The sequence below is a fragment of the Euphorbia lathyris genome, chromosome 1 (genome assembly GCF_963576675.1).
Source record: "Euphorbia lathyris chromosome 1, ddEupLath1.1, whole genome shotgun sequence".
Lineage (NCBI taxonomy): Eukaryota > Viridiplantae > Streptophyta > Magnoliopsida > Malpighiales > Euphorbiaceae > Euphorbia > Euphorbia lathyris.
In genome coordinates, this window is record NC_088910.1 from 74,137,535 (window position 1) to 74,160,747 (window position 23,213).

Genomic DNA, 23,213 nt, shown 5'->3' on the forward strand with positions numbered 1-23,213 from the left:
CCGCTTCGATTCCATCGAGGCCCAACGGCGTGAGGGTCGGGCCAATTTTGACGCCTTCACCAATGCGTTCTTCACGCATTTCAACATCCATGGGCATCCTCCTCCGCCTCCACCCTAGTTTCCCTTTGTTTTTTCTATGTTTTTCTTTGTTCTATGTTTTTCCTTTTCGTGTTTTATGTTTTTAGTTCGCGTTTTTCTTTCCGTTTCCATTTTTGTTGTGTTATCTTTTGTGTTTCTCTTGTACTTTCTTTTTATTTTAATATATCTATATCTTTCTTATGCTTTTCCTTTGTGTTTAGTTTCGTTTATTTCCCCTTTCCGTGTTCGTTCTTTCTGTTTTTGCGTGTGTTAATAATGTTCACGCGAAGCGTCCCCCTATGTACGCCCCGCGTACCTGCGTAACCATTTAATAAACGGCTTGATTCTCAGACTACGCGAAGCGTCTCTTTGAGTACGCCCCATGTATCCGTGTCTCTGGCCTCAATTTGCTTAAAACGTATCTCTTACGCGGAGCGCCCCTTCGGGCATGCCGCGCGTAAGACCTGACCTCCAGGGTCCTTTTTTACTTCTATCTTTATTTTTGTTTTTGTTTTCTTTTCTTTTGCGACGTCCTTGGAATAGACGTCATTTTACTAACGCGGAGGGCCGTGCAACCCCACACTCACCGTTTGTTTTGCACTAACAAAAATAAAAATAAAAATCAAATAAAAAACAAAATAATTAAACTAATTTATTGATTCTTAAATTTTTTCCGACACACTACCTCCCTCGGAAATTAATTAAAAGTTCCGTTATTTGTTCTTAAATGTAAAGATGTTAACACAAAGGATCAGTTTAATTAAGAAATTTTAGTCTTGATTCTGAAGTTATAGAATTTATGCAAAGCCTAGGTTCGTACTAAACAAAAGCATTGAGTCCTAACCCACATGTTATCTCTATAATGAAATTTAAAAAGGCAATAAAAACGGGATAGTTGAAAATTTGACGAGAACTTGAACATACACAAATTAACCCGAAATTCTTGTGAGATATTTTTGAGCCTAAAAGAGTTCGTACGAGAACTCTATTTCTTTCACAATTTTTCGAGAGCTTTGACTTCACTCGACTCATAGAGTTTGCACCTAATACCGGGTTAAGTACACTTATTTTGGTAAAAATGGCAATAGATGATAAAACGAACCCACTTAGGCTAATTCTCTTTTCTTAAATTATTTTTCTCGTTTTCATTAACCTCTAGGAAACCCCCTCGAGCCTATTAACCGACTTCTTTGTTAATACCTTTTTAACATTTAACCCTTTTTCCTCTTGTTTAAATACCAACAAAATCAAATCGCACCAGAATTACCCGAAATAAGCCAAGGCCTTGATAAGTAAGCACCATAAGCTTTCGAAATCATTTTTGTGCCGCTCTCAAAACAAAAAGAAAAAGAAAAACAAAATAAAGAGCAAAAAGGCATTCTCAAGCTCCACCCGAGCAATTTCGAGTTACATTTTACGAACTCGCTAAGGCCAAAAGAAAAACACGGTGCGATCATCAAAATGGTGTTTGAACTCGAGTTTCTAAAAATTAACCACTAAAAAGCCACCCACATTACAACCCCCCTCCGGGTTCATTTTTAATATTGCCTAGACCATAACATAGGAGGAAAAGCCCGGATGAAAATGCAAACTCAAAGTGACTTCGAGTAAGTGCAAAGGAGAGTGCAAAAACACTGACCCACCAAGATTTGAGCGTAAGAGTGAAATCCGTTGGTGAGGTACTTTCGGGTTCTCAAAAGATAATCGGCCCCCGTTGATATTGCCTATTAAATTTGATCATGGAGGTTTCAAACAAGTTTTGGTCGCTCATTTGTTTACGTAGGTACTTGCCGAAAACTTTGCATAAAACTTTAGCTTTGGGATCACGCACTTGGTAAAAGTAACCGAAGGTTTGTTTCTTAATCATCTCAATCCTTTGTCTTTCGACTTCTTTTACTTGAGGACAAGTAAAACTTTAAAGTCCGAGGAGGTTGATAGGGACGTTTCGCCCATATCTTTTAGCGTGGTTTACGGCTTAATTTAGGACCAAATAAATAAGTTTAATTACAAAAATAACGAGTTTTTAATAAAATAACAAAATATAAATAAAATCCATACTTTCGGTTAATTGTCTCTATTTATGATTAAATTTAGAAAATAAAACGTCAAGCTAACTCGGCTCTCGAGAATTGTATTTCACGTACGAGTAAGGAGCAAATTTCCACCGACATACGCAGGGCGTATCAACCTCCACGCGGGGCGTGTTATCTAGTCAGAACTGATTGAGCAATCCATAGGCACCATGTGGGACTTACCCACTGATACGCGAAGCGTATGAACCACCACGCGGGGCGTATATGCAATAATACACTCAATCATGAAGGTCAGACTGCATGGTCTCCCAAGTCAACTGCTCCTACGCGGGGCGTCCCACCTTACACGCGAGGCGTATATATGAGTTCTTCAACCTAAAAGATCTAGGGACTCATATACGCGGGGCGTTCTTCAGGCTACGCGTGGCGTAAAAGCCTTAATTCAAGCTACTAAATCTTAGGAGCTCAACCACGCGGGGCGTGGTTGAGACAACAAGATCTGAATTTGGTCCACATGTAGGAATTATTGACGAAATGGGCCAATACGCGGGGCGTCCCCTACCATACGCGTGGCGTGTCATGGGAAAAATGCAGAAATAATGTATCTCCATGCTTGTATCTTGTGAATTTACAATTTTACCCCTAGCTTGATGTGTATAAATAAGGGTGATTAGCACTCATTTAGGCATTCAGATTTTACATAGCAAAAACTCTTCCATCTTAAGAGCTTGTTCGTTTATTCCGACATTCCGTCAAAGTTTCGTTCCATCTTCGTTCACCAAGCTCGAGAGTTCCACCTCCAAGTCCTAAGAGACGGTCTTGAGTCCAGTTAGCTAGTTCCGAGGGTGGATTCTTCCCTTTTCACTTGCTAATTAGCTTGCACTCTTCCTATGTACTAGGCTTGGTTGTATTCCATATTTACACTTTCCATATTTATAACATATGATTTACAATTTCTTTTTCTATATACGTGTTGATGTTTGTTACTTGTTTTGATATTCGTAATTGATTATTGTGTAGAGGAACGCGATTTCCGACGCCATTCGGGCTATCTTTAGGGATTCATATAGGTGTTGCCTTACCGGAAGTGACGCACCGGAAACCGTAGGAATTGACAAGCCACAGAACTTACGGGCCCTAATTTATAATCCCAAGCATTAGACACGCCTTGACTAGGAACCACGTAGTCTAAGTACTTCACGGGTCGGTCACACTACACGTAGTCGTCATTGCAATAGTAAATCATTAACCGTATATATTGGGAGTCGTTGTTTATCACACTTATAACTTATCACCATCCATATCACTTCGTAGAGTTTTCGTTATATAAATCTGTCTCACCCGTAGTTAGGAGTAGTTTGTAGTTGTTTCCCAAATCAACTCAAGGTATTCACCGCTTAGATAACGTATAAAACCGAGTCGTTTAATACTTGTAGTTATAAATCCCGTGGATTCGATACCCGGTCTTAACCGGATTATTACTTGATACGACGGGGTACACTTGCCCCTAAGTAGTAGCGTCTAGTAGAGATAGAGCATTTAGGAAGATCACATCCATAGTCGTAACGCACTTAACATAATATATATTTCATAAGCTCTACCTAGGCGCCACGCCCATCAGGAGGCCCTGGGGTGTGTGAGAGCAGGGTTGAGTATCACATAAAGTAATTGCAGAATAGTTAATGTTAAATTGAGCATTCGTCACTCCTGATATATGGGAGATATATCCAAATGGCCGCTTGTGGTGAATTGACTGAAGTCCTTGCAAGGTGATACAATTAAGAGTAGAAATAGAAATTTCACTTAACTTATCTTTTAGAGTAAATTCAACCTGTACAACTAAAAACAGACTCTTCGTTATATGTAACCTTGACACGTTCCATGGTTATAAGGAATTGACCAAAAGGATATAGTTGATGAAGGATCGTATTATACTGCACCTAATGCGGAAAGGTTAAAGTTAGTTTTCAACCTGACTTCTTATTTGCACTGGGGGAATGTTATAGGTTCTGCTAGTAACAGCTCGCGATGGCATTTCGTTATATACATGTTGAAATTAATCAGGATGAATTAAATTTCAAAGACTATATACGACTAGTAGCAATAAGGACCTAATGGGTCGTACATGGGACTTGGAACCAGAGGACAGAAGTATAATTTAATGGGACTATATGTATGGGCCGAAATTTAGTATTTAATTAGGGATAATTAATTTGATTAATAATTATAATTAGATTATAATTGTGAATTAAATTAAAAGATTATCTGATAATATTAATTAGAGGTTTTAATGTAATTATAACTCTAATTAATTATCCCTAACATAAACTAAATAACTAATTAGATTAGTATTATTGTCTAAATATAATTAGTTATTATGTAGATAATTATAAGTATTTATTTAATTATCTAATTAGAAATTCTATTCCGAATAGGATTCTGATTAATTAATTAACTAATACAACTAGGGTTAGGGTTTGAGAAGTCTATAAATAGACTCCTCTCCCTGCAGATTTCGGTTAACACAAAAAGGAGGCTAGAAGAACCGTTCCGAAATCATCCCGACTTAATTACTATCTTTCTTACTCTCTCTTTGATCTCATGTCGATTCCTTTGGACGCAGCCATTGCGATTGCTATTATTAAGGTTGATTACTAACAGTTCTTCTTTTCTGTGTTAATCAATTGTTCGTGGCTCACGGATTAAATCTAAGAGTTGTGGGCACTTCGTTTGCAACTGTAGATAGTTCGTCAGACAAGGTATTTCATTCTATCCCTCTTTGTATGAAATAAGAATTAACAGATATTGGAAAAGGGAAATAGATAAAATTTTATTATTCCGCTGTGGCTAGACTTGTCTATTTTCCTTCATCAACAATATATCTCCACCACGTCATAATCAGGATCTCGCTCTCCCGTATCCTCCGCCTCCTCCCCCCTCCAACTCAGGCTGATCCAACTCAGGTTGATCTATCTCAGTCGTGCACAACTGCCGCATCTCAGCCGCTCTCTACCTACGAGCTGATATATCAACACCACAGTCCTTTGTCTGACGCAGTGTAGAATCCTCACCCATATCTAACCGCCTCGCTGCTGGCGGGAGAGATTTCCTTGCTACACTCCCTCTCTAGGTATATTAATCATATTATTTTATAAAATTAGAAACCGTTTACAAATATTATTCGTCTAACTAAATATTATTTCTAACTAATATTTTTAACCTAATCCTAATACTATTTCAAACTAATAACTCTAACATAAATTCGTAAATATTATTTCGAACTAACATTTCAAATCATAATATTAAAATCATCAATATTATTTCTACTAAAAAAAATATTATTCGAACTAATATTTATAACTCTAACTTTATGAAAATAAAATAAAAATAAAAATTAGCGTCGAGGCGTATGAGCATCGCGCCTCCTCCATGGTGGAGGGGCGTATTGTTCACACGCCTCCTCTGTGGTGGAGGCGTGCTGTTCATATGCCCTGACGTGATAAAACAACCCCCAAAAACAGGCGATTTTAATCTAACATACCGTAAATAAAACAAATTTTCGAACGAAATTACGTACCATGAGTCATTTCCTGCGGCCGCTTCTCCCCGATCCATATTTTTCTTTACTAAATTAGTCCGGATTAGATTTGAGAGAGTTAGTTTTTGGAGAGGATTTGGAAATTTTCTGAAAAGGTATATCGGTCAGTGCTATAGGTTAATTGTGGGAACCATGGCTAAGTTTAGTAATTCACGTTTAGATCGAAAGCCAAATGTGGCGTTTGAATATTAACGGGTCGAATTTTCAGCTATTGAGTCTTGCCCGACCCATCCTATTCCTATTCCTATTCCTCCACAACCAGTTTCTCATTTGGCAATGATCAAATTCTTACAGGGACTTGATTCTGTAGTCAACTCTGTCTAACACTCCTTTCAATCACCTGCACAGCTCAAGAATTGGAAGCTAAATGGTGTCGCTTACCTTCAATTTCAGTATGGTCATCGTTTAGGGTTTGCTGCTTCTTTTTGATAAAAAGAAAATTGTCAATCAGTCTCCGCCATGGCCACGAAGCTGCTTTCTCTTAAAGCTCTTCTTTTGCTCTTCACTTTTCATTTACGTCTTTCTTTATCTGGTGAGTTCTCTTTCAACCACTTTTAACCCTTGCTCATTCCTCTGCCTTTTGATTCACTTCTTTCTCTTGAGGTTACTCTTTGTATAATTTGTTCTCTTGTACGGTTTTTAGTGAATTGGTATGTACATTTCCTTTTTAAATCAGGGAAATTAAAGTTGTCCTTGAAATGTTTATTGATTGATATATGTACTTCGTTTGCATGTAATGTTGTACATGACTGCGGAGGTGACGAATACCTTGCCATTTCTTAGTTAACGTTGTACTTCTTAGGAGTTGAAAATTAATAAGTGTTTTTGTGTGTACTTGATTAGTTGCAAACAACAAAGAAGCACACGCCATTGTTTCATTTTCTTGTTTTAATGCTATGGGTCATATGTTAGGATTTAATTTTTCTGTATTTGTTGCTTGAGGATTTCAGATGACTCGGAATCTATGCAGTCTGTTCCTGATCTCCAGAGGTCTATGTATGTGGCCATTGATGGGTATCCTTGTGTACGACTACTGAATCTTTCTGGAGAGATTGGCTGTGCTAGTAAGATGCTTGAAAAGTTTGCTCCCTTTTATTTTGGTTATAGTGATTTACCTAGCAATAATATTAGAGATTTATGTAATGCATGCTTTGTGAGTTCTACTTTTCTCTTTGCTTCTTAGATCCTGGACGACACAAGATTGTTGCTCCTGTTGTAAAGTTCAAGAATGATAGCAAGTTGGTACATCCATCTGCAGTTTTGGTGTCATTAGATGATTTTCAAGAACTTTTTGACAGGCATGTATATCCATCTTGATAACATACTAGAAGTTTTGAATATCATTCTAGTTGTTTGGAAGAAGTGTTAAGCCATCGATTTTCCATATACTGTTAATATTTTTCAATTAGGTAGATCATGAATTATTATAGCTTTTTGGAAGTCAAGATAGTCATCCAAATTTAGAAAATTATACATGTGACTTTAATCAGCAATCAATTTTTACTGTTAAAAGTGATGGATGGAACCAAATGTAAGCTAATGTATGTGCCATTAAATGTGCAAAGACTGATAGAAGGGTCAGTTTGATGTTTATTTAGTTGTTGATTTCCAAAAACTAATATTCTCTAAGTTCGATGACATGGAGCATTTTTTTTTCCTGCATCTGCTTCAATGTTTCTTACTATTTAAATATAGCCTCAAAAGATAGAATCTGTGTTGTGGCAATATGACTTTTGCATTGCCATGTTACAGTATATTTGTCTCTTGTTACATCAGACAATATCAAGGGTTCACGAATCTGTGAGGAAGTCTTTAGTCTTTTAGCATACAACCCTGTAAAATACAGCAAGTACAGAGTAGACAATTACTTAAAAGTCATTATCTCTATAGGGTTCTCTATGTATTAACTAATATTGAAATGGATAACTAGAATACTGAAGTATATTAAAAAAAACTTACTATTTTTGTAATTTGTTAAATCCACGGTTGGGTTTAGGGTTTTTTGGTTTTAAGTTATTCTTAAGCATAGTTTATTTTGTTTTTGTTATTTTTGAGAACAACATTTCCTGAACGATTATAATATCAGATATCTGTTTCTACTCCAGAATATCAAATGATCCAAGTTTTTTCAAGAATGTTGCGGGTGTTTTAGTTGATTCTAGGACTGACACTCAAAATAGATTAACAGGTAACTGCTGGTTTCTTTTATGTATTAAGCTTTTCTGTATATCCCGTGTACAGTATGTTAAAGTCCACTGCCTAATGCTAACTATGGAAATTTCTAAATGTTCAGGATTCTCTCCTGCTGAAAAGTTCCCGGGGGTTGAATTTGCACCTTATAAAAACATCAGCTATGAATGGAACCCCATGGTATGCAATAAATTTATGTTCATAAGGGTCCCAGAGCTTATGGTTAAGATTACATCATCAATTAGCTTGTTATTTGACCTCTGCATGTGGGTTGACTTAGACCTCAAATTTCTGAAGCCTTCTTTTCAATCATTATTTATATGAATATCATGGTTATTTAGCTAGTTTTTATATTTGGTAAAGTTGATGGCTTAAATTTACATTTTCTTTGACTGGGATATAATTAAAAGGGAAAGTACAAAGAAAACACATCTGGTATCGGGCATTTGGAAATGTGCTATTTTTTGTTACAAAAGAACCGTGTTTTACACAGTTAACAAAAAGGAGTTTGAAAAACGGTGTAGTCTTTGTTGACATGAGTTATTTACTTTGATGATGTGTCACATTGAATTGTTGACTTTTGCTAATGTGGCATGTTGACCTGATGACATATCAATCACCACTCCAGCAAAGTGAAACATTGCTAGGAAAATTTCTTATCTTGCTAATGGTATAAAGCACATGGTGTTTTTTCAACAAAAAAAAAAAAAACCACATTCCTCTACTTGCAAATGTGTGAAACCATAAGTTTTTTTTTTTTTTTTGAACACTTTTTCCCCAATTAAAACGAACCAGTCAGTGCATCTTTACATAGAGATTTTCAAGAGTGCCATGCATGCCTACCTTTTATCTTGAGCTACTTTTTTTTTTTTTTTTTCCCTTAATGCAAATTGGGCATTGAACTCAACTCAACTCTAGTGAATAATACATTGTAAATTCACATTTTTGCTGTATGTGCTTGACTAGCTGAAGTTGCATCACTTTCTATTTGTAGGGTTCTGGTATCATGTGGAAAGCTTATAATTTTCCTGTATTCTTACTATCTGAGGATAACAGTCAGGTCATGCAGGAGGTAAAACAAATTGTTTTTCATCAAAACAAATATTCTTGCATTATTACTAATTATTCTTAAGTTGATTCTGATGTAGCTTCATCCTTCGAAGTGGTTATTTTTTTAATGTACAAATAGATAATGTTATGGGCCCTTGTAATAGATAGATAGAGAGGAATAAACTCTATCTTCTTATATATCTCATAATGAGTAGAATAGAATACACCTATATACACACACACGATGCTATGCTATACAAGGGAAGGGTATAAATTACATTTATTCTAATCTCTATAGTTACTCTAATAGTCCTTATAATTACTCTACAAGATTGCCTCCAACAAATACACAATATACATTGGTAGAACGCCTATCTATGATGACCATGGTTTTGATATAACATACCACGTCCTCGAGCACCCTTAGATATCCCAGAATATGCTAGATTGTATCCTAATGTGAAGGTCTAGGAGCGGACATGAACTGGCTTACCACACTCACGGGAAAGGCTATATTAGGGCGGGTGATTGTGAGGTAGTTCAACTTCCCAACAATTCTTCTATATTTTTGAGGCTTCTAAGTAAATCATCATCTTCAGTTTTTAACTTCACATTTGGTATTATCGGTGCATCAAAGGTCTTTGTCTCAATCAAACCAACACCAGTCAATAAGTCTAGACATTATTTTCCCTGAGTTAAACAAATTCCTTTGCTACTGCGGGAAACTTCTATTCCCATGAAGTACTTCAATGGTCCTAGGTTCTTTATCTGAAAACAAGTACCAAAGAATGAATGCTTTCAATTTTGTAATTCTAGCTGGAGCATTCCCAGTGATCACTAACGTACACTACCAAAAGAATACATCAAAAACTTGATGATGTAAAGAAAATAGAATGATTATAAGCACTTCTATGTATTACTGCAACACTGAATCTTTCAAACCAAGCACGAGGAGCTCGTTTCAGGCCATACAGTGACTTCTTCAACTTGTACCTTCCCAGAGTTCCCCTGAGCAACAAACCTAGGTAGTTGCTCCATATAAACCTCCTCACTTAAATCGCCATTTAAGAAGGCATTCTTAACATCAAGTTGATGAAGTGCCTAATTGTAAGTAGCAATTAAGGCAATGAATAGATGGACCAAAGCGAGTTTGGCAAATAGGATCTCGTTACAAGTCATGTTTGCTCGAAAATCAACTTGATTTCCCTTGTTACTCCTGATCTTTGATAAACCTATTTTTGGAAAAATTAATGGTTATTTGTGAGAGATTCCCAAGCTCCTTGACGATTCTTGTCTGTAAAAGCATATCAATTATTATTGATGAATGTAAAAGCATATCAATTATTATTGATAAGCATCTCTTACAGGAGACATAAAAAGATCACAAAGGAAAGAGTTACAGTATAAGAAAACTAGACTTACTAAAAATAAAATACAATGATAGCTACATAAGACAAATCGACTAACTAATGGAAAAACTGAAAATAGGAAATAAGAAAACTTTAGCAGCTATCACCAAATTATCTAGATTCTCATCGGCTTGCGTTAGTGATAATGTCTTCCCACCAAGGCATCCAGGGCATCTTCAACATTACTCCCCTCCTACAAAAAAGAGCTTATAATCTAGGTTGAATTCATGATAAGACTTGCAAAACTCCGTCAACGGAACTCAAGTTGCATCATATGACGACAAAGACAAACCAACCTATTCAACAACAACACCACGATTAACACGGGAATGAACTAGAGATGCAAGCTTCAACATAACTCTACCTTGCTTAAGAGAGGTAAGGTACTATTAGGAGGAATGCTATAAATTTCTTAAGCAAAGAAATGTGGGATATTTATGGATTCTATTGTGCCCAAGAAGTACCAACTTGTAAGCTACTTTTCCAATACGTTGTTGCGCCTTGTATAGGCCATAAAACTTTGGAGCTATCTTAGGAGCAAAGTGTTTTCCCGTAGGACGCTGTTGATAAAGATGGAGCTTCAAGCAAACAAACTGTCTGAGCTCAAAAGATACATCCCGATGGTGCTGGTCATAAGTTCGCTTCATTCGCAATGAGCTTGCTTCAACCAGAGCTGCACTTCAGCCAAAAGGTCATCTCTCACCAGTAAGAAACGACCAACCTCCTCAATTCGACATAAACCATGGTCATAAGATAGCAAACAAGGAGGATAAGGACCATATAGAACCTAAAAAGGTGTCATTCCTAGAGAAGAATGATAAGCAGTATTGTAACAGTACTCGGCCTAAGGCAACCAATCAATCCATCCCCATGGTTGATCCCCCACAAAACATCAAAGATATTTCAATGATACGGTCGATGACCTCAGCCTGTCAATGTGATTGAGGGAGATAAGCTGAGGAAAAAGCCAATATAGTGCCACACAACTGAAACAACCCGGTCAAGCACTAGTGAAAATGGATCCCAATCACTGACAATTGTCTTAGGTGGTCCATGTAAACTGAATATATGAATGAAGTAAGAATGGGCAACTATGTTGCACGGACACTTCTAGTTAGTAGCATTTATGCGTTTCGTATCCATTTCGTATCCATGTCCATTTTCGTTTATAGGCTATTTTATGAAGGTTATGTTTTAGAAATTATGTTTTCCGTGTCTGTTTTTGTGTCCATGTCCGCTTCCGTATCCGTGTCCGTGCAACATAGATGGGCAACCTTTGTTCCACTGTATGGGTGTGAAAGAGGTATAAAATGCACATATTTCAAAAATCGATTCACCACTACAAAAGGCTAGATTTTCCACTCATCTTAGGTAGACCATCAATAAAGTCCATGGAAAAATCAGCCCATACTTGTGTTGCAATCGGGAGGGGTGAAAATTCTCCTATATTCTGCTGACAAACTGAACAATTTCGATTAAATTCCCGAACAGAGGTTTTATGTCCTTACCAATGAAAATCAATTTGCACACAATGGCTCTTTTGTATTCCTTCATGAGTTTAATTATGAATTCCAGTAATGATGGAGGAAACTAGAGGAGAATCTCATGGCAAGTAAATTCGGCCCTTGAACAAGACCAGTCCTTTTAAGCCCAATTTGTGTACATTAAAACAATAGGGAATTTTTGCGCAAGTTCCTGCAATTCTAGACTTATGTCACCAATTGTTACTTCATCTAGCAAGCTGACTCGAGGACCTGAAATGCCATGAAGGAGAAGAGTGTCTTCTTGTCTACATGACATGGCATCACCCATGTTGAACGTACACTCCTCTTTAATAGTGTTTTTGGGTTCCGTGTCCGTTTTCTTTTGAAGGCTATTTTGTGAAGGTTATGTTTTAGAAAGAATGTTTCTCGGTCTCTGTTTCCGGGTCTCCGTTTCCGTGCCCCTATCGTTGTCCTTGTCCATGCAACATAGAGCATCAGCAACACGGTTTAAGGAACCTGCTCGATAATCCATCCTGAAATCATACCCCAGTAGCTTGCTAACCAAATGCTATTGGGGTGGAGTGACCAACCGCTGCTCCAGGAGATATTTGAGGTTGTAATGATATGTTTTATGACAAATGGCGGTCCCTACAAGTATGGTAACAACACTGGCAACTCCAATCATTTCCCTTTTGTAAACCGACAATTTTAAGTGTTGATCGGCTAGTTTTCGGATAAAAAAACAAGTTGGTGGCCCGTTGCTGCAAGACGGTGAGGCATCACATTCCACATTGAATTCAATTTTAGAGTTGGACATCTGTAAAACAGCAGCAGTAAAAAGGGTACCTCTCAAGTTTGCAAAAGCTAATTCAATAGCAGGATCCCGTCGAAAAGCATTTTTCCTCAATAAGATGGTTAATGAGGCGGCTGTGACACCATATTTATTCACGAAATTAATATCCTGTTAATCCAAGGAACCCTCATAGAGCTTTTGGTGATTAAGGAACTGGCCACTCTTGGAGGACTTGAATTTTTGCTTCTTAGGAGGCAGGCCCTTTGTTGGAATACATCTAAAAATATCAACTAGTAGCTTTTCCATGGTGGTTTTATCCTGTAACAAATGGACTCCCACATTCTTCGTTTTTCGACCATCCCTTGCCATGTTACTTGCTTCCAATTCAAATGGAAAGTCATTGTTATGGAATGAAAATCCCATGTAATTGGTCCTAGTGTTCGGATCCATTTAACTCCCTATACAATGTCAAAACCGTCATGTGATAACACAAATAACTCAACAAGGAACTTTTCAGAGAAATATGTTTGCAAGTCCTGCGGCTGTGGACCTTTTCTCTGTTAGCCACGACCACTTGTAATCCTGGCTTGACTTCGATTGGTAGTAGCACTTGGAGTGCTTGCTAACAAAATTGTGTATTTCCCAATTCCACCAAGATCAATATTTTTTTCCAGCCACCTGTGCCTGTAGTTGCATGTTTGAGAATTTTTTATGCCCGTAATGGCGTGGAGCGAAATATCTGGTTGAAGCAAAAGATTGGCCTCTTCCTTGTGCTTCTGGTCATCCATTAAAAGACAAGCTTTTTACATTTATGCCCAACTGAGTACTAATAATCACAATTAAAGCACTGATCCTTTGCTTGTCATTCTGCCATTTCAGCCCTAGACAATCGCTTGATTAGTTGTGTATTTATGCTACTTGCCATGGTGGTTGCAAGTTTGGAAGTGCTACCAATTCTAGATTTTTGTTCTCGAGCAGTAACGGTGGAAATCGTCGAAGGTTTCAGAGTTATCCATGATGTTAGAGGACGTTCAATACTGACATTACCCCATTGAGTTGCATCTTCCATTCGAAAGCCATAGTTAGATTCATTGCGGTGATTAAATTAGGAGGATTCTGCATCTCCACATTCACCCTTAACCGAAATGGCCCTTGTTAAAAGGGTTTGGAACTGACATTGCTATTCCTCGATAGTGCTTGTTTGTTTTAAATTGATTAATTTTCCCAAAGGATTGCTAGTGAGAGGAGGGTCGGATCTGAGGAGGCTAGAAGTTATAAATTGGCTCCAACCGAGCCAAGTTTCTTCTTGCTCCAATTGGTAAAACCAGAGCTGTGCCTCTTTCGTCACATGGAAACCGGCTTGCAACACCTAATCTTTCTCCTTAGTTTGTTGGTTGATAAAGAGTTGTTCATACCGGTAGAAGCATCCTAGAGGATCTCCTATCCCATTATAGGAAGGAAAATCCAACATGCTGAATTTGGGGATGAGTATTGCACCCTATGTAGGAGTTGATTTCCCTCCAGAAACTATTATTACTCACTCCTTCATCCTTGTTGTCCTTGCCAGGGAAGTCTGATCGTATAAGATGCCACAATTCTTTAATTTCATCCTTAGTTGTGGATCCCTTAGTGGGAGGACATTACTGCTGATACAAGCCCATGGGACTTCTAAAAAATTCTTAAACAAATATAGTTGTCTTAGAATACTTCGGTTAAGTGGGATTCGGACACATCATTGGGTTGATTTCTTTAAGCCGACAAATTTGTACGACTTCTCATATTATCTGTGGAATGTTTTGAAGATAAAATTGAGAATTATAATGAGTAAATGTTATGCAAATTCTGATGTCTTAACTAATTGACAATTGTTAAGTAGTTTACCAAGCATTAAAATTATATGAATAACGAAAAGAGAATTTCAAATTCTTGCATATTTGATGCCTGGGCATGATGTGCGGAGGTACCTGAATTTTGAAAAGTCCAAGCGTTTTATGCTTCTGTTATCACATATAAAATTTTTGCCAAGTATTTTTTTCACATTTATAACTATATTTAATGCATATATTTTGTTTGATACTTTCTTCAAGAGCATACATAGAGTTGATCGAAGTTAAATAAAAACTCTCATTATTCATGCAGGTCGCTATGAAGAATGAGAAGAAGAAGAATGCTTTCACTGCAAATGTAGCTGAGTTTGATTTGGTGATGCAGGTACTTGATTGTGAAGGTCATTGTCATCATTGTTCATTAAAATTCGGTGGGAAGGAAGCAGCCCTAGCCTCTGTTCGGTTGATCATTCCGCTGGCATCTTGCATTCATGTTTGAACCTAATGACTTGCTTATCATTATTTCTGATGTCTTTCTCTTTTTCATTAGACAACAAAATCTGGGAATCATGATTCGGAATCTTGTTTGAGAGATGGGGCTTGCCTTCCATTAGGTGGATATAGGTAAGCTTTGAGTTGCTGATTTTGTTGGTTTTGAAATCATTAAGTTTTGTGTGGAAATTAGACTATCTGTTGAACTGATCGGATGAAGTTGCAAATTAAAGGGATTGCCCATACTATTTTTATCAGCATGGGGACTTGTATTTCGCATCCCATATGTTTATTGTTTTGCTTGAATTCAATCTTATATCTCCTAAATATTAGTCTCCTGAAAGTAGCAATCTTAGTCATGTCCCAGCTTGTGCAAGATTTTGATTTAAACTTTCATGAGTTTGAAATGAAGGTCGATTTATTTTGCTGATGGCTCACATAAAGTCTGCAGCTTTACATTTTATGTGGGCTTGTAGGTTACTGAGTTTTTTTAAGTGTATAATTATTTGATGCTAATGCACATCCAATGATTGACAAACATTGTTTACTATCAATTTGTCTTTCTTTTGCAATGACAAATGAGTTTTGAACATAAAATTTGTTTGGCTTAAATTTTAATTGTATGTGTTCATTGTGAAGGGCAGTGTTTGGTCATCACTCCCACCAATTAATATTTCACAGCCAAAGCAATCCAAGCCCATCATATTAACAGTGGCGTCTATGGATTCTGCCTCATTTTTCCGGGATAAAAGCTTAGGTGCAGAATCTCCTATTTCTGTAAGTTCAGGCAGATGATTGTTGCCACTGTTGTGTATTTCTTTTTAATCTTTCATCACAAATTAATGCACAAACTATTTTTTTGAATAATTACCAGGGATTGATTTCTCTGTTGGCAGCGGTGGATTCACTTTCCCGTTTGGATGGTTTGGAAGATCTTAGCAACCAGGTATGTATGAGTTCTATAATTTTTGCTCAACTTAGTAACTAATAGTTTAATCATATATAAGTTTCACCTTACTGATAGCCTCTGTTGGCATATGGATTGCTGTTCATGAAGCTTTTAGCTGTTTTCCCATGGTTGTCAGTATTGTACTTCCGTACTTTTGATTTGTCTCATTGTGACATGGAAATGCTAGTTCAGATTGTGAAAAACCATGCAAATTTAATGGAAGTATCTATGCAGATCTCAAAAACCCAAGTTCCTTTCTATGCTGGTGGACCTGTTTATTCATTCCCTTATTTGGTGCTTAGCTATCCTTTTTGAATCATCCATGGTTTCATTAGTGTCTTACATACAATACAATCAAGATTCTAGGTTTCTGATTTCTCCAATGAGCTCAGTTATTATTTATTTATTTGTTTTCATTTTTTTTGAGAATCCTATGATGTTAAGAAACCCATAGTCCTTTTCATCATGATTCAAATAGGCAATTTGCGTCTCCTATAAAAGAATTTGGATGGTTTAATGTATCTTCTTAGTCTCCATGTCTGTTGCTTGTACTGCAACCAATGTTATAAAAAACGCTAGGCTCTTGTCGGGCAGACAGGCCCCCGGGAATTAATCAGGGATTAATCCGATTTGTATTTTTGTACTTTTTAATAAATAAGTTATTATATAAATACAATTAAAATATGAATTATACTATGTAAAAATAATAATATAAAATATTTAAGATAGAAATATATATATATTTTAATATTAATTACATTAATGTCCTTAAAGAATAAAAATATGCCAACAAAATAAAGTTAATAACAAAATGTGCCAACAAAATAACATTAATATCCTTAAAAGAATAACATTTGATAGTTTAGGTCTTATCTTTAGTTTTTTGGTTATTTAATATTTTATTTAAAATCGACATAAATTTCAAGGGCCAGTTTTTGAAAAGGGCCGTCTGAATCCGACTGGGGACACCTAGGCGGCAAAAAACCCGGTAAACAATGTCTCACGGAAAATTTTCAGATCTATATGCTCAATTTGCACCATGGTGAGCAATGCCAAGATTGCCCTTTTAAGACAACCTGATATAGAACTTCAAAGAAGTCCAACGTTCAATCTGTTGCACTTTGTGATTGTCAGCTATTAATATGAAGTGGACCTATAACTATTAGCTTGAGCTTTTAGCTAAAATGGTTCCATGACATGGTATCAGAGCCAGTGTGACCAAGTGGTCCTGGGTTCGATTCCTGGCAGCCCCATTTGTTGAGTTATTTGCAGGACATGGTAATATGGGCCTGTGTTGTCACGCTTCAAGCCCAAGTGTGCTTTCGCGTGTGGGAGTGTGTCAGTTATTAATATGAAGTGGACCTATAACTATTAGCTTGAGCTTTTAGCTAAAACGGTTCCATGACAGTGATCAACATGCTAATACATATTGCCATCTCTTAAACTGGCCAGTTAAATAGTTATAATGGAATATTCAATATTGTAGGTATTATGCTATTTCAGAGTTTGGCAATTGTGGAGTGCTCACTTTTATTTATTATGGTTTTTGTTCATCTATTTATTTATTCTGGGGCTAACTTTTGTTTATGTTATGATGATGGGTTACATTTCAACCACAAAACCAAACTTGTATTATTTAAGGCAAGGATAATTTACATGTCTCCCCTCCTTAGCTATAATGTGGAAAGCCTCGTGTATTGTTAGCCTTATCATTTATTTATTTTTTGGTCTGTAACTGCTATACCTTGAAGAGAGTATTCTGATAGTTCCATAATGTTTATGCAGCTTGTTTTTTCAGTTTTCACTGGGGAGGCTTGGGGCTATCTTGGCAGCAGGAGGTTTTTGCTTGAACTTGATTTACAGTCAGAAGTTGTTACTGGGCTTAGTGACTCTCTAATTGAGATGGTATTCCTTTATTCTTTACAATGATATCTGAATTCTGACACAAGATTGTTCTCTATCATGTCTGGTTAGCTTTATTTAGGTTGCCAAACACACAAAATCAAAGCGGTATCATATTTTTGAGTCCTGCATTTTGTGTGTATTATTCCATTGATCTTCATATTTCAATTCGATTATATTGAGCCCCTGAATATTGTTAAGGTTGAGGATTCTCCATTTGAGAGCCTAATAGAATAAATTGCATTACTTATCTGCAGTGGGAAAGTCCTTAATGTGAATTCTAATAATAATAAGGGGGTTCAGTAAGGGCTCAGTAGAATAAAATTGAACTACAGAAACTCAATAAACAATTCAGAAGTTCAGGGGCTCAAAGATGGGTTTGCTTAGCTGAAAACACAATTGTCAAAGAAGATTTATTCAGATGGTACAATGAAGTTTATCTGTGTTAATTGCAGTCCAGTTCTCTGGTTTGTGAAATGGTCTATTGGTTTTATCATACCTGGTTACAAGCTTTATCAATTTTAATATATGGCTTGATATCTGACGAGTTTGTGCTAAATGATTCTGATTAGGTAATCGAAATTGGATCTGTCGGGAAGGGCTTCATAGGAGGGAATAAGACATTTTTCACTCACACTGCTGGGGTGCGGATTCTTGGTTTTTGGTTTTTGTCCTTATTCCTTTTATTTGTTATAGCTATTTCTTTCTGTCAATCTACATTCAAACTATAGCTTTCTTTTTTCACCATGGAACATAATAATATCAGCACATGTCATGAATATATGAAGGTAAATGAAGCATGTTTATATTGGCAGATTCTGATGGTTATGTATATTAATCAATTAAATATTTTACAAGGAGATAATGCTAACTATTAAAAGATAAATCGTCATATTGGAGTATCTTCATGAGAAATGAACCTAAGGTTAGATGAAGAAGAGGGAAAAGGCGTGCCTTGCAACATTGTTCATGTATTTGTGTTTTTATCATCATTATTTATGTTTTTTTTTTTCACTTTAATAAATTAAGCAACCTTTACGGTTGATATGAGCAAGAAAAAAAAGCTTTCCATGCTTCCATCATATGATAATCAAATTAAAAACAGAAAGAAGAAAAAGGATGATTATTTGTAGACCTGGCAATTATTGTGTTTGAGTCGTGTTCGTGTCGTGTTATTTTCGGGTTCGTGTTAAAAAGAATGAACCCAAACCCAACCCAAAAACTTTCGTGTCACAATCGTGTTAACCTGTTCGGGTTACATGTAATTTTGTTATGCAAATATATTAATGATAACTTTTAAAAATATAAGAAGATATGATACTATTTTTAGATACTTTATGTCATTTTTAGATTGGTATGTTAACACTAACCATCAAAAAGTCTACTAATATCATGTTAGGCGGTCACGTAATATGTTCATAACAATTTAGGAGGTTGAAATCATATTTGCAAGTAATAATTATAATTTTATCATCTTTATTAATAAAGTGACATATAAAAACACGAGAGAATATAACAATACTTTTAAATATTCGTGTCATTTCGTGTCGTTTTCGGGTTAGCGTATCAACCCTAACCCAACACAAAAAATCGTGTCAACCCGAAAATGATACGTTACCTACTAAGCTAAACCCAAACACTAAAATTGCGTGTCGATTTCATGTCGTGTAATTGGGTTGTGTGCACTTTTGCCACCTCTAATTATTTGGTTAGATTGGCATTTGAATGGGTTGAGGTTTTTAGAATTGTGGAGTTGATGAGGAGGCTTATCATACTAGATCAATCAAATAAAATTGTCATTTCCAGCAAATGTCATCTTCCTATTTGAGGTTCAATACTACTGTAGTACTTGCACATGAGGAATATATTTGAGTTTCAAGAAACTATTGAGATGATAAAGAAGAAAGGAACAAAAGCTATCAATTTGAATGCCATCATAAAGATAGTAAAGAACATTGTTTTGAATTTGATGATAGGCAATTTATGATTGCTCTCGGGATAACTGCTATTTTGTAGAAGTAGGATTATTGTTAAGTCTCTTCAGAATCTTCATTTTCGGTTTTAGAAAGTTAGTTAGGTTTTTCCCCCTCTCCTTCATTAAGTGCATTTCTTCCCCCTCTCCTTAATTATGTGCATTGTGCCTAGGCCCCCAAGATGCCTCAGTTCTTTTATATTCATTGTGCTCAAGACCCATGATCCTTTATTGCTCCAATGATCCTTTATTGCTTTAGTATGCATTGTCTCTAGGCTTGTGCCTTTCACATTTGATAACTATGATTTGGATCCAAGAATTAGCATTGAATAAATTGAAGATAAAAGCTCAAATTAGATTTTCTAGAATATATAATTGTTCTTTTCCTCCCTCCTTTAATCTAAAATAACATGACATATTATAGGTCAATTCGGATGTGAACTGTGTAGTTGCCTATTTTCTTTCCTCCTTTGAGATCCAAAATAACATGACAGATTAAAGTTAAAGGTCAGTTAAGTTTTACTGCGCAGTTGGTTGTTTTATTTTCCAATTATTTCTCTCTAAACTTAGTAATTCCCTTCTATCTTGTTAATATGAGATATCTTAAAATCTTGCTTGAGCTTGTATGCTAGTATCCTTGTATCCTCATATCAGGATCTTATCATGAAAGAATAATAGACATGGTCATACCTGTGAATTAGCATGGCAAATTTCCCTCAAATTTTTTTTTCCTCTATTTTTGCCTAAAATGTCAGATGCTCGACTTTCTAAATATGCGTGCAAGTACATGTGACCTCCAATGCGATGAACTAATAATGAGCCTCTGTAGTCACAGTTTCCGGATCATGTAATTATAGTATTCATTTTTGTAGTTTTCTTCAGCCACAAGTGATATGCTGAATGCCTTCACACGTGCTCAAGGTTCACTTGAGTCGAAAAATGTTACAGTTACAATGGCAAGCACTTCAAATCCTGGGATTCCACCATCATCTTTGATGTCATTTCTGAGAAAGGTTAGTTGTAGTAATATGAAGTCCTTAAACTTTTTTGGTCCTGAACATACGGTCTTGTTTCTGGTTTTCATGGTTAGTTTTCAGTTTATTTTTGTAAAACGATGCTGTTTATGAAGGAACTTTGGGGATAACCTGTTGCGACGTTGACTGTTTTCTGTTCTACTGTAATTATATGGGAATTATGGATCTTACATCTTATCTGAGCTTTTGTCATATAAGATTCCTAGGCAATTTTGGTGAAAAAATTTCTTGGAAATGTATATGAAGGATATGAAACTCCTGTAATTGCTTTCTTCATTCCAAGAACAGTTTTCAGCTCAGGGAAGGATTTGGATCATAGATGATCTGTTAAACAGTGCTCTTTTTATTATTATTACTATTTTTTTTTTGTGCTGCTCTTCAAAGTGGCGAGTATCAATGAATTGCATGATGCTAGAATATCTTTCTCTTAGCAGAACTCATCAACTCCTGGAGTTATATTGGAAGATTTTGATGCTGCTTTCAACAATAAGTTCTACCATAGCCACCTTGATGATATGTGTGAGTTCATTTGTGTACTTGTTGCTTTCCTCTCTCTTTCCTTGGATCCTGTTGGCCATATCTGGTTTATCAGCGGGGCCTGCAATATATTTTAATTTGCACATGTTAAATGCAGCAAATGTAAACTCTTCAGCTATAGTGGTGGTTGCTTCAATTGTTGCTCGCAGCCTATACATCCTTGCCAGTGGCAGTAAAAGTTTAAGCGATTCAGATTTAAGTGCTATAAATGTGAATGCCTCTCTGGTTGAAGAACTGATGGGTTGCCTGTTGGCCTGTGACCCTGGTTTATCTTGTGAGCTAGTGAAAAGCTATATTGCACCAACTGCTACATGCCCAAGTCACTACGTTGGTGTAATTATTGGAGAACCATCATCAACCCCGTATCTTGGCTATGTTGATGATATTTCCAGGTTTATATGGAATTTTTTGTCCGATAAAACATCTATGTCAAAGGAGAATAACAGGTCCAGTTGCTCAAATGATTGTGGCAAAAATGGTGGAGTTTGCATTGGGGCAGAAACAGATGAGAAAGGAGTTTGTGTTATTTCTACTACAAGGTAATGTGCTGGCTAGAACTAGAAACTTCTGAGTGATTACTTACCAGTACATGCCATGAATAAGCATATGTGAAAATAACTTGGAAGACTGCATTTGAGCAATTGTATGCTTGACGTATTCAGATATTCCTGTACGTTGGATGTGTAAAGAAGGCCTGAATCCCATTTTATGCATGACTTTTTTGTGCAAAGTGTAGGTGTTGATCAGTTTGGAGTTGAGTGGATTATTTGTTAGAAAGCTTGTTTCAGGCATTTGGGTGGTTTGGGGTTGATTGTCAATCTAGCATAAAGGTGTGTCATGGCAGCCAACTAGATAGTTTGCTCCTTTGCATGAAGAGGAATTCGTAGATCATATCGAGCACTAAAATCTAGCCTTAATCGAGAATAGCTTAGATAAAGTTTCATTCATTTCTTCCGCTATATACTTAGTTTGCTGTGTTCCGTCCTTCCATCAGGTTAGTTGTGTAGGCTATGTAATGTACCTAGTATGCTGTGTTCCATCTTCATGATGCACTTGTATTTAGACATTGAATTACATTTACAATTTAGTGATTAGTTTGTTATTGATTGCCAGGTATGTGCCTGCATATTCTACGCGATTGAAGTACGAATCTGGGGCATGGATTGTTTTGCCATCAAATTCGTCAGACCCTATGGGGATGGTGGACCCTGTGTGGACAGAGAGCAATTGGGATGCAATTGGGCTTCGAGTATACAAAGTTCAGGATGCGAGTTATGATCATCTTGTTTTGGTTGGGGGTATTGTGATCACTATCTTGGCTTACATTGCAATTGTAATTACAAGAGCCTTCATAGTAAAGGCATTGAAGCGGGATTGATTAAAAACAATTTATGTCTTGTTAAGAAACTTTCGACATAGGATATAGCTAAACACAATGATGATATTGGTTGCATTATGAACTACTACTTGTTGGAATGAATGCCTACCTTATATTGAGGTGGGAAACAATGAGAAAGTTTGCGTGGTTGACATATTTTGTTATGAACATTCTACTTTTGCCTCAAAATTGGTTGTTTTGATTATAACCTATCCTAACTGGACTCATCTAATAATCCACAGAATTTGGGTTAAAATTGATTATAAAAATTTAAATGAAAATATGTGGCAGTGCTGTATACTTGATGAATAAGTGATCTCTGATTGACTTGAATTTGGCCCAAATGGTGGTTATTGTTTAATCCATATCCATTAAATGGAGATGTTTGTTTTTGCTTTATTGATAGAAACTTCCCTTGTTAATTTAAAAGCCATGATAATCTGGCTCCAGATTGGACTGAAACTAAACAAAATTTGGTTATTGATAGA

General features: G+C 36.3%; 1 protein-coding gene across 2 annotated transcripts; it reads left to right on the forward strand.

Annotated features, from left to right (window-relative positions):
- The first annotated feature begins 5,919 nt into the window (after positions 1-5,919).
- On the forward strand, positions 5,920-22,879 carry LOC136202147 (nicastrin). Of its 2 annotated transcripts, XM_065992650.1 has the most exons (16): positions 5,920-6,241; positions 6,660-6,773; positions 6,893-7,007; positions 7,815-7,897; positions 8,003-8,079; positions 8,894-8,971; positions 14,775-14,846; positions 15,012-15,085; positions 15,598-15,730; positions 15,828-15,899; positions 17,688-17,807; positions 18,377-18,448; positions 20,649-20,789; positions 21,245-21,329; positions 21,445-21,886; positions 22,461-22,879. In XM_065992650.1, the coding sequence occupies exons 1-16, from the start codon at positions 6,169-6,171 to the stop codon at positions 22,723-22,725; spliced, it is 2,016 nt and encodes a 671-aa protein (XP_065848722.1). In that variant the 5' UTR covers positions 5,920-6,168; the 3' UTR covers positions 22,726-22,879. The 2 variants fall into 2 exon arrangements, with proteins under 2 accessions (XP_065848722.1, XP_065848730.1); XM_065992658.1 differs by lacking the exon at positions 5,920-6,241 and having other exon boundaries at positions 7,796-7,897.
- The last annotated feature ends 334 nt before the right edge of the window (positions 22,880-23,213 follow it).

Bases quoted from the DNA above. Each gene is read 5' to 3' on its own strand.
- LOC136202147 (XM_065992650.1), top strand. From the start codon at position 6,169: ATGGCCACGAAGCTGCTTTCTCTTAAAGCTCTTCTTTTGCTCTTCACT. The intron at 17,808-18,376 runs GTATTCCTTTAT...GATTCTGATTAG, and splicing joins GTGACTCTCTAATTGAGATG to GTAATCGAAATTGGATCTGT. The intron at 20,790-21,244 runs GTTAGTTGTAGT...TTCTCTTAGCAG, and splicing joins TGATGTCATTTCTGAGAAAG to AACTCATCAACTCCTGGAGT.